Source organism: Muntiacus reevesi, chromosome 12 (genome assembly GCF_963930625.1).
Source record: "Muntiacus reevesi chromosome 12, mMunRee1.1, whole genome shotgun sequence".
NCBI lineage: Eukaryota > Metazoa > Chordata > Mammalia > Artiodactyla > Cervidae > Muntiacus > Muntiacus reevesi.
This window is the reverse complement of record NC_089260.1, coordinates 5,963,450-5,979,977: the sequence shown is the minus strand read 5'-3', so window position 1 is coordinate 5,979,977 and position 16,528 is coordinate 5,963,450. Positions and strand designations below refer to the sequence as shown.

At 38.0% G+C, this 16,528-nt stretch overlaps 1 protein-coding gene across 1 annotated transcript in view; it reads right to left on the bottom strand.

Annotated features, from left to right (window-relative positions):
* The window catches only part of CNBD1 (cyclic nucleotide binding domain containing 1), a 351,846-nt gene that overhangs the window by 288,612 nt on the left and 46,706 nt on the right, over nt 1-16,528 (bottom strand). The window contains exon 3 of the mRNA XM_065903452.1: nt 16,016-16,123. Within this exon, the coding sequence (XP_065759524.1) occupies nt 16,016-16,123 (108 nt within the window). The remainder of the gene's footprint in view (nt 1-16,015; nt 16,124-16,528) is intronic.

The window sequence follows — 16,528 nt, the reverse complement described above, 5'->3', positions numbered from 1 at the left end:
AAGATAGTTTCAAGATATGTAATATGTTGTTATAAATTATGTATATGTCTAATAGGTATCTTGAACTCATTTCACACACTAGTAAAGTAATGCTCAAAATTCTCCAAGCCAAGCTTCAATAATACGTGAACTGTGAACTTCCAGATGAACGTGCTCGTTTTAGAAAAGGCAGAGAAAACAGAGATCAAATTGCCAACAACCAATGATCCAACTGGATCATTGAAAAAGCAAGAAAGTTCTAGAAAAACATCTATTTCTGCTTTATTGACAATGCCAAAGCCTTTGACTGTGTGGATCACAATAAACTTTGGAAAATTCTTCAAGAGATGGGAATACCAGACCACCTGACCTGCCTCCTGAGAAATCTGTATGCAAGTCAGGAAGCAACAGTTAAAACTGGACATGGAACAACAGACTGGTTCCAAATAGGGAAAGGAATACATCAAGGCTGTATATTGTCACCCTGCTTATATAACTTATATTCAGAGTACATCATGAGAAACACTAGGCTGGATGAAGCACAAGCTGGAACCAAGATTGCCGGGAGAAATATCAATAGCCTCAGATACGTAGATGACACCACCCTTATGGCAGAAAGTGAAGAAGAACTAAAGAGCCTCTGGATGAAAGTGAAAGAAGAGATTGAAAAAGTTGGCTTAAAGCTCAACATTCAGAAAACTAAGATCATGGCATTCGGTCCCATCACTTCATGGCAAATAGATGGAGAAACAGTCAAAACAGTGGCAAATTTTGAGCTCCAAAATCACTGCCAGTGGTGACTGCAGCCATGAAATTAAAAGACTCTTACTCCTCGGAAGAAAGACTATGACCAACCTAGACAGCATATTAAAAAGCAGAGATATTACTTTGCCAACAAAGGTCTGTCTAGTCAAGGCTATGATTTTTCCAGTGGTCATGTATGGATGTGAGAGTTGGATTATAAAGAAAGCTGAGAGCCAAAGAATTGATGCTTTTGAACTGTGGTGTTGGAGAAGACTCTTGAGAGTCCCTTGGACTGAAAGGAGATCCAACCAGTCCATCCTAAAGGAAATCAGTCCTGGGTGTTCATTGGAAGGACTGATGTTGAGCTGAAACTCCAATACTTTGGCCACTTGATGTGAAGAGTTGACTCATGGCAAAGACCCTGATGCTGGGAAAGATTGAAGGTGGGAGGAGAAGGAGATGACAGAGGATGAGATGGTTGGACGGTATCACTGATTCAATGGACATGAGTTTGAGTAAACTCTGGGAGTTGGTGATGGACAGGGAAACCTAGCATGCTGCAGTTCATGGGGCCATAAAGAGTTGGACACGACTGAGCGACTGAGCTGAACTGAAATACGTTTCTTGAATATAGGTAATAATAGTTCTGGATCTAAAGTATGTAGGATTTTTTAAATAAAATTTCATTTTATTTATTGGTCATTGTGGTTGCATAGAAAAACTATTTTTTCTTTTCCTCAGTAAACTCAGGTGTAGAGATTAGCACCATGGTGAAGCAAAATAAAGTCAAATTAGCATATATTATCTCATCCAGTCCTCCAATATCACTCTCGCAAGTGCATTCTTGTCCCCATTTTTAGATACAAAGATTCAGAGTGAGGTAATCTTCTTAAGGCACCATAATCACCAAATTGCAGAACTGAAGTTCAAACCCATATCTAACTAGTCTAGAGGCCATCACAGAACTTTATTTTCCATATATTCTTGTATTAGCGCTCTTACAAACATTTTATCATTCCTCAAAATCCTTCTTTAACCTTCTCCATCACTTTATTGTAAATCCATAGAAATTTTACTAAATAGGAGTTAAAGTCAGAAAAATATATGGACTCTTTCTATATTTGCTGTAGGATTCTTCAGTCATTTTTTTTAAAGAAACTGAAATCATCCTAATAATAATAAAAATTAAATTCAGTCATACCAGGTGCACTAAGTTTATTCTATCTGTTGATGTTAGCTTAATTATCACTATTGCAAAACAAGGAACCAGCAGAGGGTAAGTCTCCACCCCCAGGATGGAAGTTGGTGAGTTGCAGACTTTGTTTTGTGCTGAGCAAGAGTGCTGACTTTGTCCCACACGTTGCCAATATATCCAAAGTTAAAATTGAGGAGAGCTGAAGGCAAGTTCCATTATAAACTCTTGACAGTCAACATTGGAATCCTGTCATCTCTTATAATATAAGAAAGAATATTTTAAGCTTAGACAGAGGTAAGCAATATTTCCCTGGTTTCTCTTAAATTAATGTCCTTGACAGACTGAATGTCTTCTCGTTCATTTCCAAGGAGCAATAGAAAATCCACATTTAAAAAAGAACATTGGACTTACATGTATTCTACAGAATAAGGGAGCAATACATTTTCCAGATTATGTGACAAGCTATACAAATATATAAGAAAGTTATTTAGAGAAGATTACAACAGATTTATCTCCTAAGGATTAATTGCAAATATTAATAAGCATCAAATTTAAAAGTTGGGATATCTAAGATAATTTTAATATAGCAATATATTAATAAATATTTAGCAAATTATAAGCAAATATTGTGTGCTATCTTTACTTACAACCTAAATTCCCTCCAGTCACGATTCAATTCAGCAAACATTTCTTGACTATCTAGCCCAAGTAGAATTCATTGTGTTCATTATCTCAGCTCCCAGGTATGAATCATTTCCATATTTCCAATTTAATCACCCTAGTTTTTCCGCCCAAAGAACATTGCTGAATTGGTCACACACTTGGGTGATTACAAATCTACATTATCTAATTTTAACTGATCTTTGCTTTCGCTCAGCATTCTAAAATCAGCTATTTGTCAAGTTCTTATACAGTCCCCTCAATGACTTCCATCTAGTTTCTTTTCCATTCTCATTTCCACATTCTATGGACAGTCTTGTTTCAGTATTTAATGCTCTCTACTTGACATCTGTATAGGAATTAGTGATTATTACCGACTGTTAAGAAATAATGATAAACACTATTCCAGTTATTCAGCTATAGTGCCACACAAGCTGAACCTAATTTTAAATTTTTGAAGAATCAAATGCAGAGAAAATGTGGCTTGTGAATTTTCAGAATTTCCATTTTTATTTTGTGCTAATCTCCTCAAGTAAATCTTAACCCCATAGGGCTAATCTAAGTAATGAGTGGAACCCCTAATTCAGGGAAATGGAAGGATCAATTTGGAGGCAGGGAGCAAAATTTCCTGCCACCAATATTATACAATATGGAAGAAAGTCCAAAATTTCAACTATATCTTTTTGAATCGTAGGACTGAGTCCCTTTAAATCAAAGGTGACATTTCTTCTTAGGTACATATGGTCTTTTATGAACAGAATTTATGAGAAATCACCATTCACATTACGTCTTCAACTGAACTCATACTTTCACATTGTTCACTACTTAATTCTTTTTAAAAAACTTTTTGTTTTATATTGGAGTATAAGCAATTAACAAGGTTGCAATAATTTCAGGTACACAGCAGACTCAGCCTTCCATTTACATATATCCATTCTCCCCAAAAACACCCCTTCTATTCAGGCTGCCTGCCACATATCATTGAGCAGGGTTACTGTGCTGTATAGTAGGTCCTTGTTGGTTATCCATTTTAAATATAGCAGTGTGTATATGTCAATCTGAAACTAACTATCCCTTCCTTCCACCTTTTTCCCCTGGTAACCATAAGTATGTTGTCTAAGTCTGTAAGTTTCTGTTTTGTAAATAATTTCATTTTCATCATTTTCTTTTAAATTTTGCATCTAAGGAATATCACATGCTATCTTTTTAAAATAAGTTCCTGTGAAAATTCATGCAAGTAGAAAGCTCTTCCTAAATTTCCAGCAATTTCCCAGGAGATTACATTTACATCCTGATGTCACCTTTGCCACTGCGCTTCTTCCTTAAATACTTTCCTTATTCCATGTCTTGTTTATCCAGAGGTAAAACCAACTTTTCCTCAGCAAAACTAAACCAAACTAAACCAAGTATTCTGAGCATTTGTAAGTATGGCAGAGTTCATCAAATGCTGAGGTTATCTTAGATATTTGTATCACATATGACTTTGGCCACCTGATGCAAAGAACTGACTCATTGGAAAAGACTCTGATGCTGAGAAAGATTGAAGGCAGGAGGCGAAGGGGACGACAGAGAGTGAGATGGTTGGATGGCATCACCGACTTGATGGACAGAAGTTGAGTAAGCTCTGGGAGCTGGTGATGGACAGGGAGGCCTGGCATGTGGCAGTCCATGGGGTCACAAAGAGCCGGACATGGCTGAGTGACTGAATTGAGCCTGATCACATATGAAACAGGGTACTTGAAATCCACTAATCCATCTCTCTTTTCTTAAATGCCCTCACCTCCCTGCCCAGGATCAGGGGGCACTTCTTCCTTCAGTTATTTCCTGGCCACTCTTGCTCCTTTTTTACCCCATTTTTGTCTGCCTTTCCTCATTCCAGACTTGCTCCACAACTCCGAATTAGAATACCTTTATGAGACCGAACAATTCAGTTCTTAGCACCTATTCTCAGACACATCTAACTAAAATCATCAAGAAAGAAGCATAACCAAAGGTCCTTCCTTCCGGCAAAATCTATCACTCCTCAGTGGTAGTCATAAATATAATTGATGTTTGTTTTTAGACTCAGACCTGAAACTTTCTTGTATCAGTCCACTTTAACATAGGGAAATCCTGCACACATAAACAATTTCTACAAATCACCATCACTTTGCTACAATAACACCCCAATCCATACAGTATTCCGCTTATGTCATATTAAAGGCTTTAATCTGGATGACATCAGGATGACAAAAAGGATGATCCCAGCACATGGCTGAAGCAATCAGTTAGGTTTCTATAAAGTTCCCTCTCTTTCCAACATAGAATTCTCTGAAAGGTCAAAGTACTGCTCCTGAACTGGCAGGATGGTCCTTCGTTTCTCCCTCGTATTTCTCCCTTCCCTCTCCTCCTCTTTCCTTCCTCCTTTCTTTGTTCTCTGTCTCTCTTTCCTTTCCCTCTTTCTTTTCTTCCTTTTGCTTTCTTTTCCTCCCATACCCCTCCCAGCCACCATTTTCCTCTTGGAATCTGTGGCAGAGAACATGGGCCATTTTGGAAAAAAATACTGTTTTTAGGTTTCTGTTCACAGCTGCTAAGCAGGGCATGCAGAGTATCAGTAGGAGAGCTTCATGAGTCCTTGGATAACCAGCAGTGTGAAGAACATCACATTCAGGTCTCTCTGCCTCAGAGATTCTTTCCTTTGTTTCAGCCAACCCTTAAGTCATCTTTGAACTTACACGTTCCTTTCTCAGGGATGCTTGATTTCCAGGACACCATCTGTGGCTAGCATAAGCTCTCTCAGTGCAACCAGCCCTCAAACTTGTAATCATCTCTGACACCCGTTTCATTTCATTCATCCCTCTTACTCAGGGCCTCTCTGTGGCGTCAAGATGCAGCTTCTAAGTACAGAGACCCTGCTCGACTGACCACTGCCTGGTGTATATTAAATGAATAAGACTAAATAAACAGCCCTTATGTGTGTCTGAGGTACCATGAGGTTTCTTTCCAAACAGTGTAAATTTTTACTTTTCTTTTTATTTTTCTTTTTAGAATAAAATAGTGAAACAGGTGGGTTCTTTACCAATAATGCCATGCTAGTGGTAAAGAACCTGCCTACCAATGCAGGAGACATAAAAGACTTGGGTTTGATCCCTGGGTCAGGAAGATCCCCTGGAGGAGGGCGTGGCAACCCACTCCAGTATTCCTGCCTGGAGAATCCCACAGATGGAGAAGTCTGGCAGGCGATGGTCCATGGGGTGGCAAAGTCGGACACGACTAAAACAACTAGCAAGCACATGCAGTGAAGCAGCATTGTTCTAATTCTGACTTTTAAAAATACAGGGAGCATCTCATTCAGTGGATCTCAGGACTTCAGTGAAAATATGGGTTTTACAACCATAACAAGAATAGTTTTATCAGCTCTAATGTTAAATACATATTTTCCAAATAGTTAAATGTCTTGATGCCAGATCCAAGCTAGCATGAAATAAACACTACTTAGATGTAGCTGTTGTACAAGGGTAATTTTGACAACACTAGAGAACAAAATAGATTTTCTCAAACTAGATCTGTGATTTTCAGAAGAAAATCACAAACAAAAAAATCAATTTTGCAGAGATTTTTTTAAATCAATCTATTAGAATCCAATTGCCTAGGTTTTCAGTTGCTTTATCTCCAAATATTCTTATTTTCCAACATTTTCTGAACTTATGCTTTTAGAAAGAATTTATAATCCATCTGGGTGGCTTATGTGCTATACCAAATTATTGTTTTAAAATGTTTGAGAAAATATACAAGTTAAAAAATTCCACATTATTTTAATCCAGATCAAAGCCACATGTTACTACTGCTTTTAGACCTAGAAGTGAAATTCTGAGTTTCAGTTCAAGCAGCTGGGATAGCCTATTCTCTTCAGAATCTGAAGTTCAAATTAAAGCATCAGTTTTTGTACAAAACACATGCTGAAAGCTTTTGGAGTGATTGGTCATTTGGCCAACTGAGTGAGTATACAGACTCTGAGCCCATGAGGAGGATCCCAGCAGACTCCTCCGGTCAGGCTGCCTTTGGAACCTTGGAGAGGACGCTTGGTGGATTCCTGGGGCTGGTGGGATGGGAGAACACCATTTGCAGACTCCCAAAATCTTTTCATTCTTCCCAATTTAAGTCATTCAATTGTTTGTTACATAACACAAGCTAAGAGAAAATGATATTGCAAAATATTGCAATTTATGATTACAAATCTGTCAAAATCTGTTATAAGTTATAAACTTGGAATCTTCTGAACATAGCAATCTACTTATGTTTTTTCCTTATCTGATCCTATCTTAATTAGAATTGAAATTTTAAAGATAACAGATACTTGGCCACACTTCATTAAAATGTACTGAGTAAAAATCTCCCATAGAAATTCCAATATGTCACACGCTGCATATTAAGTGCAACATGATATTTGCTATAAATTTAATAAAACAAACACATTATGATCAAAGAATATGCACAGCAATGCAGTTTAACTAATTGAAATAAGCCCATAAATGAACAAATTAATTGTTCAAAAGGAGGGTTAAATTTTTCCATTAAAAAGTCACAGTTCTGTAAATTTTTTTCATTTTCCTAAAGAAAAAAATTTGAGTAGTTCAATTGTGGTCCATGCACCAGGAGCAGCAGCAGCTGCCAGCTTATTAGAAACCCTCTTTCCACCCCACCTTAGACCTTCTGAATCAAAATCTGCATTTTAAAAAGCGAGCACTCCCAACACCCTGGAGATTAATGCACATATTAAAAGCTGAGAAGCACTGATTTGGAATTTATTGAAAGTTGCCTTGAAAGTAATGCCAACTCTCTGTCTTTGACACTCAAGTAATGCTACCACTGTAAATGCTTAACAATAAACGACCATGAAGGAGAGTTTATTCTGCAGTCCTCCATTACACATCTTTTTGGATCACAAAAGAAATAACTCCTATATGTGTTTGTATTTATTTGTTTGTACAAAATGAGCAGGAAGCACAGAGATGTCCCCTATATACCCCACCCTACTCACATGCACAGCTTTCCACATTATCAACATCCTCCGCAAGTCTACTACATTTGTTACAAGTGATGAACCTACACTGAATCACCTTCGACCAAAACCTACAGCTTCCATCAGGGCTCACTCTCGGTGCTGTGCCCTCAGCTCTATGGGTTGGATGAGCATATACTAATATATAACCACCGTTATCCTATCATATAGAGTGTTTTCATTGAAATCGTCTGATTCCATCTATTCATGCCTCCCTTCCCCCTAACCCTGGAAACTGCTACTCTTTTTACCATCTCCATAGTTTTTCATTTTCTAGACTATCATACAGTTGGAATTAAACCTGTCCTTTACAGACTGTCTTCTTCCACTTAGTAAAATGCAATTAAGTTTCTTCCATGTCTTTTCATGGCTCTGTGGCTCTTTTTTTAACACTAAATAATATTTCATTATCTGATATAACACAGTTTGTTTAGCCATTCACCGACTGAAGGACATCGTGAGTGCTTCCAGGTTTTGGCAATTATGAATATAAAGTTGCTATAAGTACTTGTGTGCCAGCTTTTGTGTGTCATGTATTTCAACTTCTTTGGGTAAATGACAAGAAGAGTGATTGTTGAATTTTGTGGTAAGAGTGGGCTGGGTTTTGTAAGAAACCACCAAACTGCCGGTACCAGTTTGCATTTTCACCAGTAATAAATGAGAGCTGTTTGCTCCACAATCTTGCTGGCATTTGGCATTGTCAGCATTCTAGATTTTGGATCTTCTAATAAGTGTCTAGTGGTGTCTTACTATTGTTTCAATTTGCAGTCCTGATGATACATGATGTAGACATCTATTCACATGAGGTTACTTTTTGCTATCATTACTCTGAAATTTCCTTCTTACAATGTCCTAATTAGATTTCCAATTGCTCTTCTACTAAAAAAAAGTTATGACAGTTTCCATGTTAATTGTGCCTTAACAGCTATCCTGAGATGTGAAATTTAGAATAACATATTTCATACAGACAGGAACCCCTGTAGCTTCTCACTGTTAAAGGACATTTTCCTCTGGCTCTTTTATATGGATGCAGTTTTAGTATTTTAATACCTAAGTAGATTGGTGGGATTGAATTTTATCTAAACCCTATGATGTACAAAGAACACAATTTACTTATATATACAAACATACATATGTATGTATATTGATGGTTTTGAACTGAGGTGTTGGAGAAAACTTGAGAGTCCCTTGGACTGCAAGGAGATCCAAACAGTCCATCCTAAAGGAAATCAGTCCTGAATATTCATTGGAAGGACTGATGCTGAAGCTGAAACTCCAATGCTTTGACCCCTGATGCAAAGAACTGACTCATTTAAAAAGCCTCTGATGCTGGGAAAGATTGAAGGCAGAAGAAGAAGGGGAAGGAGGATGAGATGGTTGGATGGCATCACCGACTCAATGGACATGAGTTTGGGCAAGCTCCGGGAGTTGGTGATGGACAGGGAGGCCTGGCATGCTGCAGTCCATGGGGTCGCAAAGAGTTGGACACGACTGAGTGACTGAACTAACTGATACCATCACACAGTATCTGTCCCATTAATTTGAAACAGTTAGGGTAAAATAACCTTGTTTTTGTTAAGTAAATGAAGACTCAGTCATGTCAATTTTCTGTCTATTCCATTTCCTTTCAGAACTTGGTTTGAGTATATGTTGGGCGAGGTTAGGGTTGCCAATATGATCATAGTTTGAGGAAGAAGCTTCTCTTCCCTGTGAACTGCCAACTGATCATCGTCATGTTCCTGTTGCATGGTGACTGCAGATCTACGCAGGCCCCTAGACTGGCATCTATCGAGGAAAGATTGCAACCTTTGGAACTTCATTCACTCTTGCTGACTACTTCTCACTGGATCATCCATATTTCTATCTCAGCAACCTGTGCTCCCCCCTCCAGGATCCGACAGCCCTTCAGTGCTATTACCATCTCACGTCTCCACAGTTTGTGGTCATTTCTGGAGCTTGTACATGCTAGAAGCAAGCCAAGTGGAATGAAGAGTCTTAGCTTTTGGTTATCACTTGGCATCTTCATTTCAGAGTTGTTGTAGTATTATTCTCACTGCATGTAGAATGAAGCCCAAGTTAGGTCTTATTGTAACAATAATTTTCAAAAGTCATCTAGGAATATTTGTTTAAATACTTAGACTTTGGTCCCAAGTTCAGTTCAGTCAGTTCAGTCGCTCAGTCGTGTCCAACTCCTTGCGACCACATAGACTGCAGCACGCCAGGCCTCCCTGCCCATCACCAACTCCCAGAGATTATTCGAACTCATGTCCATTGAGTCGGTGATGCCATCCAACCATCTCATCCTCTGTCGTCCCCTTTTCCTCCTGCCTTCAATCTTTCCCAACATCAGGAGTCAGTTCTTTCCATAAGGTGGCCAAAGTATTAGAGTTTCAGCTTTAGTGTCAGTCCTTCCAAAGAATATTCAGGACTGATTTCCTTTAGGAAAGATTGGTTGGATCTCCTTGCAGTCCAAGGGACTCTCAAGAGTCTTCTCCAACACCACAGTTCAAAACCATCAATTCTTCAGCTTTCAGCTTTCTTTATAGTCCAAATCTCACATCTATACATGACTGCTAGAAAAAACAAAGCTTTGACTAGATGGACATTTGTTGGCAGAGTAATGGGATTCCAATTTAAATAGTCTGTGATGGAAACAGACTTTGCACCAGTATTTTGTAAAACCTTTCCCGATGATTCTAATGTACAATCCAAGTTGTTTATCAATGCCCTGGATAAGCTGGAGGATGCAGCTTCTTTGCCAGCTACCAGGATGTTTTTACAGCACTCAAATTCCCATAGAAAGATTCACATCAAGGATTTGTTGTTGTTCAGTCACTCAGTCATGTCCAACTCTCTGCAACTCCAAGGACTACAACACACCAGGCTTCCCTGTCCATCACCAGCTCCCGGAGCTTACTCAAACTCATGTTCATTGAGTCGGTGATGCTATCCAACCATCTCATCCTCGTCATCCCCTTCTCCTCCTGCCTTCAGTCTTTCCCAGCATCAGGGTCTTTTCAAGTGAGTCAGTTCTTTGTATTAGGTGGCCAAAGCATTGGAGTTTCAGCTTCAGCATCAGTCCTTCCAATGAATATTCAGGATGGCTTTCCTTTGGGATGGACTGGTTGGATCTCCTTGCAGTCCAAGGGACTCTCAAGAGTCTTCTCCAACACCACAGTTCTCTGCAACATTTTTTTCAGTACTCAGCCTTCTTTATGGTCCAAATCTCATATCCATACATAACTACTGGAAAAACCATCACTTTTACTATATGGACCTCTGTTGGCAAGGTAGTGTCTCTGTTTTTTAATATGCTCTCAAGGTTTGTCATAGCCTTTCTTCCAAGGAGCAAGCATCTTTTAATTTCATGGATGCAGTCACCATCTTCAGTGATTTTGGAGCCCAATAAAGTCTGCCATGGTTTCCCTTGTTTCCCCATCTATTTGCCATTAAGTAATGAGACTGGATGACATGATGTAATTTTTTGAATGTTGAGTCTTAAGCAAGATTTTTCACTCTTCTCTTTCACCTTCATCAAGAGGCTCTTTAGTTCCTCTTCACTTTCTGCCATTAAAGTAGTATCATCTGCATATCTGAGGTTGTTGATATTTCTTCCAGAAAACTTGATTCCAGCTTATGATTCATCCACCTAACTTTTCACATAATGTACTCTGCATAAAAGTTTAATAAGCAGGGTGACAATATATAGCCTTTACCTACTCTTTTGCCAATTTGGAACCAGTCTGTTGTTTCATGTTTGGTTCTAACTGTTACTTCTTGACCTGCATACAAGTTTCTCAGGAGGCAGGTAAGGTGGTCTGGTATTCCCATCTCTTGGAGAATTTTCCACAGATGGCTTTAGCATACTCAGTGAAACAGAAACACATGTTTTTCTGAATTCTCTTCCTTTTTTAAGATCCAAAGAATGTTAGCAACTTGATCTCTGGTTCCTCTGCCTTTTCTAAATACAGCTTGAACATCTGGAAGTTCCTGGTTCATGTACTGTTGAAGCTTAACTTGGAGAAATTTGAGCATTACCTTACTACCGTGTGAGATGAGTGCAATTGTGCAGTAGTTTGGACATTCTTTGGCTTTGTCTTTCTTAGGGACTGGAATGAAAACTGACCTTTTCCAGTCCTGTGGCCACTGCTGAGTTTTCCAAATTTGCTGGCACATTGAGTGCAGCAGTTTCACAGCATCATCTTTTAGGATTTGAAATAGCTCAACTGGAGTTCCATCACCTCCAGCTAGTTTTGTTTGTAGTGATTCTCCCTAAGGCCCTTGACTTTGAACTCCAGGATATCTGACTCTGGGTGGGTGATCACACCATCATGGTTATCAGGGTCATGAAGATCTTTTTTGTACAGTTCTTCTGTGTATTCTTCCCACCTCTTTGAACATCTTCTGCTTCTGTTAGATCCATACCAGTTCTGTCCTTTATTGTGTTCCCTTGGTATCTCCAATTTTCTTGAAGAGATCTCTGGTCTTCCCCATTCTATTGTTTTCCTCTATGTCTTTTCATTGATCACTGAGGAAGGCTTTCTTATCTCTCCTTGCTATTCTTTGGAACTCTGCATTCAGATGGTATATCTTTCCTTTTCTCCTTTGCCTTTTGCTTCTCTTCTTTTCTCAATTATTTGTAAGGCCTCCTCAGACAGCCATTTTGCCTTGTTGCATTTTTTTTCCTTGGGGATAGTTTGATCACCACCTCCTGTACAATGTCACGAACCTCTGTCCATAATTCATCAGGCACTCTGTCTATCAGATCAAGTCCCTTAAATCTATTTCTCACTTCCACTGTATAATCATAAGGGATTTGATTTGGTCATACCTGAATGGTCTAGTGGTTTTCCCTACGTTCTTCTATTTAAGTCTGAATTTGGCAATAAGAAGTTCATGATCTGAGCCACAGTCAGCACCTTGTCTTGTTTTTGCTGACTGTATAGAGCTTCTCCATTTTTCAGCTGCAAAGAATGTAATCAATCTGATTTCGGTATGGACCATCTGGTGATGTCCATGTGCAGAGTCTTCTCTTGTGTTGTTGGAAGAGGGTGTTTGCTATGACCAGTGCATTCTCTTGGTAAAGCTGTTAGCCTTTGCCCTGCTTCATTTTGTCCTCCAATGGGAGTGAATGAAGATCAACACTTTTCAAGCTTAACTAACCTCCTCTGTTTCTATATCACTACTTTTCCTCATATGCCTCCATTTTATATCTTTCTCCTTCTCAATGCAGGATTTACCCTTCTCTGAAACCATGATGATGCATGGAGTGCAGAAGTCATATTATTAAGAGAATATATCAATATCAAAAGATAAATAAAATATTATCTTTACTACATATGTCTCCCTAAAGTATCTGTAGCATCAAATAGGAATTTTTATAAAAGTCAAGAAAGACGTTAACAGGAATGCAGGCCTCCTTGAAAATATTTGAATTCCCATCCTCCTAAAAAATTACATTATTTTATAAATATATCTTTAACATAGATTTCTACATTTCTGTGGAGGCATTTTGTTTCTTCTGTTACTATCATTTTCTTAAACTTCTTTTTCCTTGGATATAAACTAATGCAAAAATTTGTTGATTAAAGTCTATATATTTCTTGTTGTTTAAAAATTTTTGAAGCAAGCAATGCCGTGAATTTTTGTTAATTTGTTGTGGAGGGATTATTGTTTAAATCGGCAGTCCACAGGAATAATCAGTGACCCCACGGACTGCAGCCTGTCAGACTCCTCTGTCCATGGGATCCCCCTGACACAGAATACTGCACTGCGTAGCCATGTCCTTCTCCAAAGGATCTTCTCAACCCAGGGGTCAAGGCCAAGTCTCCCGCAATGCAGGCAGATTCTTTACCACCTGAGTCACTAGGGAACCTCACTAATGAGCTATTACAATTAAAACATTCTTTCAATGCATAACTCTGAGTAGGGTAATGCTGCTGCTGCTGCTCAGTCACTTCAGTCCTGTCCGACCTATGCGACCCCATAAACGGCAGCCTACCAGGCTCCTCCATCCATGGGATTTTCCAGGCAAGAGTACCAAAGTGGGTTGCCATTGCCTTCTCCAAGTAGGATAATATTATCCTCTTTTCTGGGTAAAAAAATCTGGAGTGTAGTCAATGTTCAGAGAATTCCAAAGACATGTTGCTGCTATTGGGTGGAATAAAAATGCAAATCCAAGTCTCCTGGATCAAAATTTAGTGTTGTTGTTTTTTTTTTAAATGTGTCTATTTGATTTCCCATGTCTGTGAATATACCAAAAGTTTACCTTCTGTCTAGATGATCCACTAAAAAAGAAAAAAAAAGTTTAGATAATGGTCACAGTTCCAAACAGCCCTTTGTCTCATTCTTGTCCTGCACTCACATTTCTTGCTCATGTAGAAATGTTTCCCTATGTCTCTGAAATGTGATTCATTTATTTTCAATAGTGCAGCATCGCTCCAGGTCAGTTTAATGGTTACATACAGCATCTCTTCTGTTCTCCTTGCACATGACTGTCTTACTTCACTGCTTAGCAAATGCCCTACACCACTATTCTCACCAGCTGCCACGGCAAAGGAGGTGTCACACTTCAGTCTGGCTGTTGTATCTGTCACAGGACATGTGAATTAAATGAATTATAAAGTGTTGAATGTGACAATGATAATAGGTAAAGGTTATTGATGAATAATTTAATAGTGCAGGAATTTAGTGTCTACTAAGACTCTTGTTTCCTCAATGATTTTATCCTGCCAAATGGTCTCTGAATTAACTGCAGCTCTCCTCCCATCAACTGGGCATATATGAGTTTATCACATTACATGAGGGACCAGTGTAAGCTAAGTGTAGAGAAGATTTGTAGTTTTTGAATATATTTTATGTAATTTATTTTAATTCCATTTTAAAATATTTTATTTTATTGTTACTTTAGAGTAGATGATTTTTCATGACCAAAAAAAAAAAGAAACATTTTGTATTTCATAACAGGCACATGATTGTATTCATTACACATTTTTTACCTGCCTGATTTTGCTTTTACTATGAGACATGGATACTGAATTTTATCAAAGGCCTTTTCATCATCTGTAGATATCATCATATAGTTTCTCTTTGAGCTACTAATATTTTAAAATTTTAATAACAGCTTTTCTAACAAACCTTCTTTGTACTCATGAGATGAAGTCAACTTAACTGTAATGTACCAATATGCTAATACACTATTGCTAACATTTTATTTTTTATGTATGCCTATATGTGGACTTCTCTGGTGCCTCAGGTGGTAAAGAATCTGCCTGCAATGCAGGAGACCTGGATTCAATGCCTGGGTGTGGAAGATCCCCTGGAGAATGGAATGGCAACCCACTCCAGTATTCTTGCCTAGAGAATCCCCATGGACAGAGGAGGCTAGCGGTCTACAGTTCATGGAGTTGTGAAGAGTCAGACAGTCAGACACCATGAGCAACTAACACTGTTACTCTGCCTGTATGCGCTGTGCTCAGAACCCCGCTCTCCCGCGTTGCAGGCGGATTCTTCACCGTCTGAGTCCCCAGGGAAGCCCAAGAATACTGCAGTGGGTAGCCTATCCCTTTCTCCAGGGGATCTTCCCAGCCCAGGAATATAACTGGGGTCTCCTGCATTGCAGGCAGATTCTTTACCAGCTGAGCTACCAGGGAAGCCCATGTATGCCTATATAGTCATAACTAAAAACTGATATTTCTTGTTTATGCTATTCTTGTGAAATCTTGTTATACAGGCATGACAAATACACAACCTATATTCATTTTCTATACTCCAAAAATATTAAACTGCATAGAAAGTACCTTTACTTAAAACAACATCTAGTCATATCACTGAGACTATGAGTTTTTAATTTTTGCTTTTGTTCTTTTTTGGCTTCAAAAATACTTTTTAAGAGTTATTTTTACAACTCTTTTATTCATACCATAATTACTTTTTATTTGTATCATCTTGAATAACTTTAGTAGTATGTATTTTTAGAAAATGAACCAAAAACATCTAGATTATTCTCAGGTTATATGAAATATTTTCTCAAAAATTATAATTTATTTAGTTTTCTCTGTATCATTTAGTATATTCTCATTCCTAATAGTACTTTATCTTATTAAGATTATTATATAAAGATAGTTGTTTAATGAAAAAAATTCAAGGAGCTATACATATTTATTAGTCCCAGTTATCATATAACCCAATTAAAATGTCTGCAGAATTATTGTAGGAATTCACCTTTCCTTACCAATATCCATTTCCTTGGCTGATCCCTAACATGGAGTACTGGGAACTGATCAAACACTCAGTATTTGAGTTCCACTTGTTCTTCCATGCACTCACACGCATCTGCACACACACACACACATCCACACACACAAAGACTTGCTTTCAAAAGAAGACGTCATTACCTTTCCTCTTCCTCTTTGAAAAGTTTAGGCAGTCTGACTTTTTTCTGCACGAATATTTTAGGATATTGCTTCATAAACACATCGTGCGCTGATAGAATATTGGTTCGGCTTAAAAGAGAGAGAGAGAAATTATTATAAGTGCCATAAGACTTCTGAAGGAAAGATCTTAAACTCAATATATACAACTTAGTTCTATACTATTTAGTCTAAAAAAGCAAATGACAAAAATATGAAGCATAAACATTTTATGCTTAAAAAATGTCCACTATAAAAATTGTCTGTACTGTGTTTCACTGAGAAATATTTTAAGAATATCAAATTTAAGGTAATGCTAATTGTCAAAAAATTAATTTTTTAGCTGAGTCTTCTTAAAATTTTTATTTCTGTAATTGATTAAAATGGCTGTAAAATATACCACATAATTAAAATTTCCCCAAGATGATTCATATATACCTTACATACACTTTATTCAAAGTATAGTTATCTGAATCTTTGCAATTATTTATGAAAATA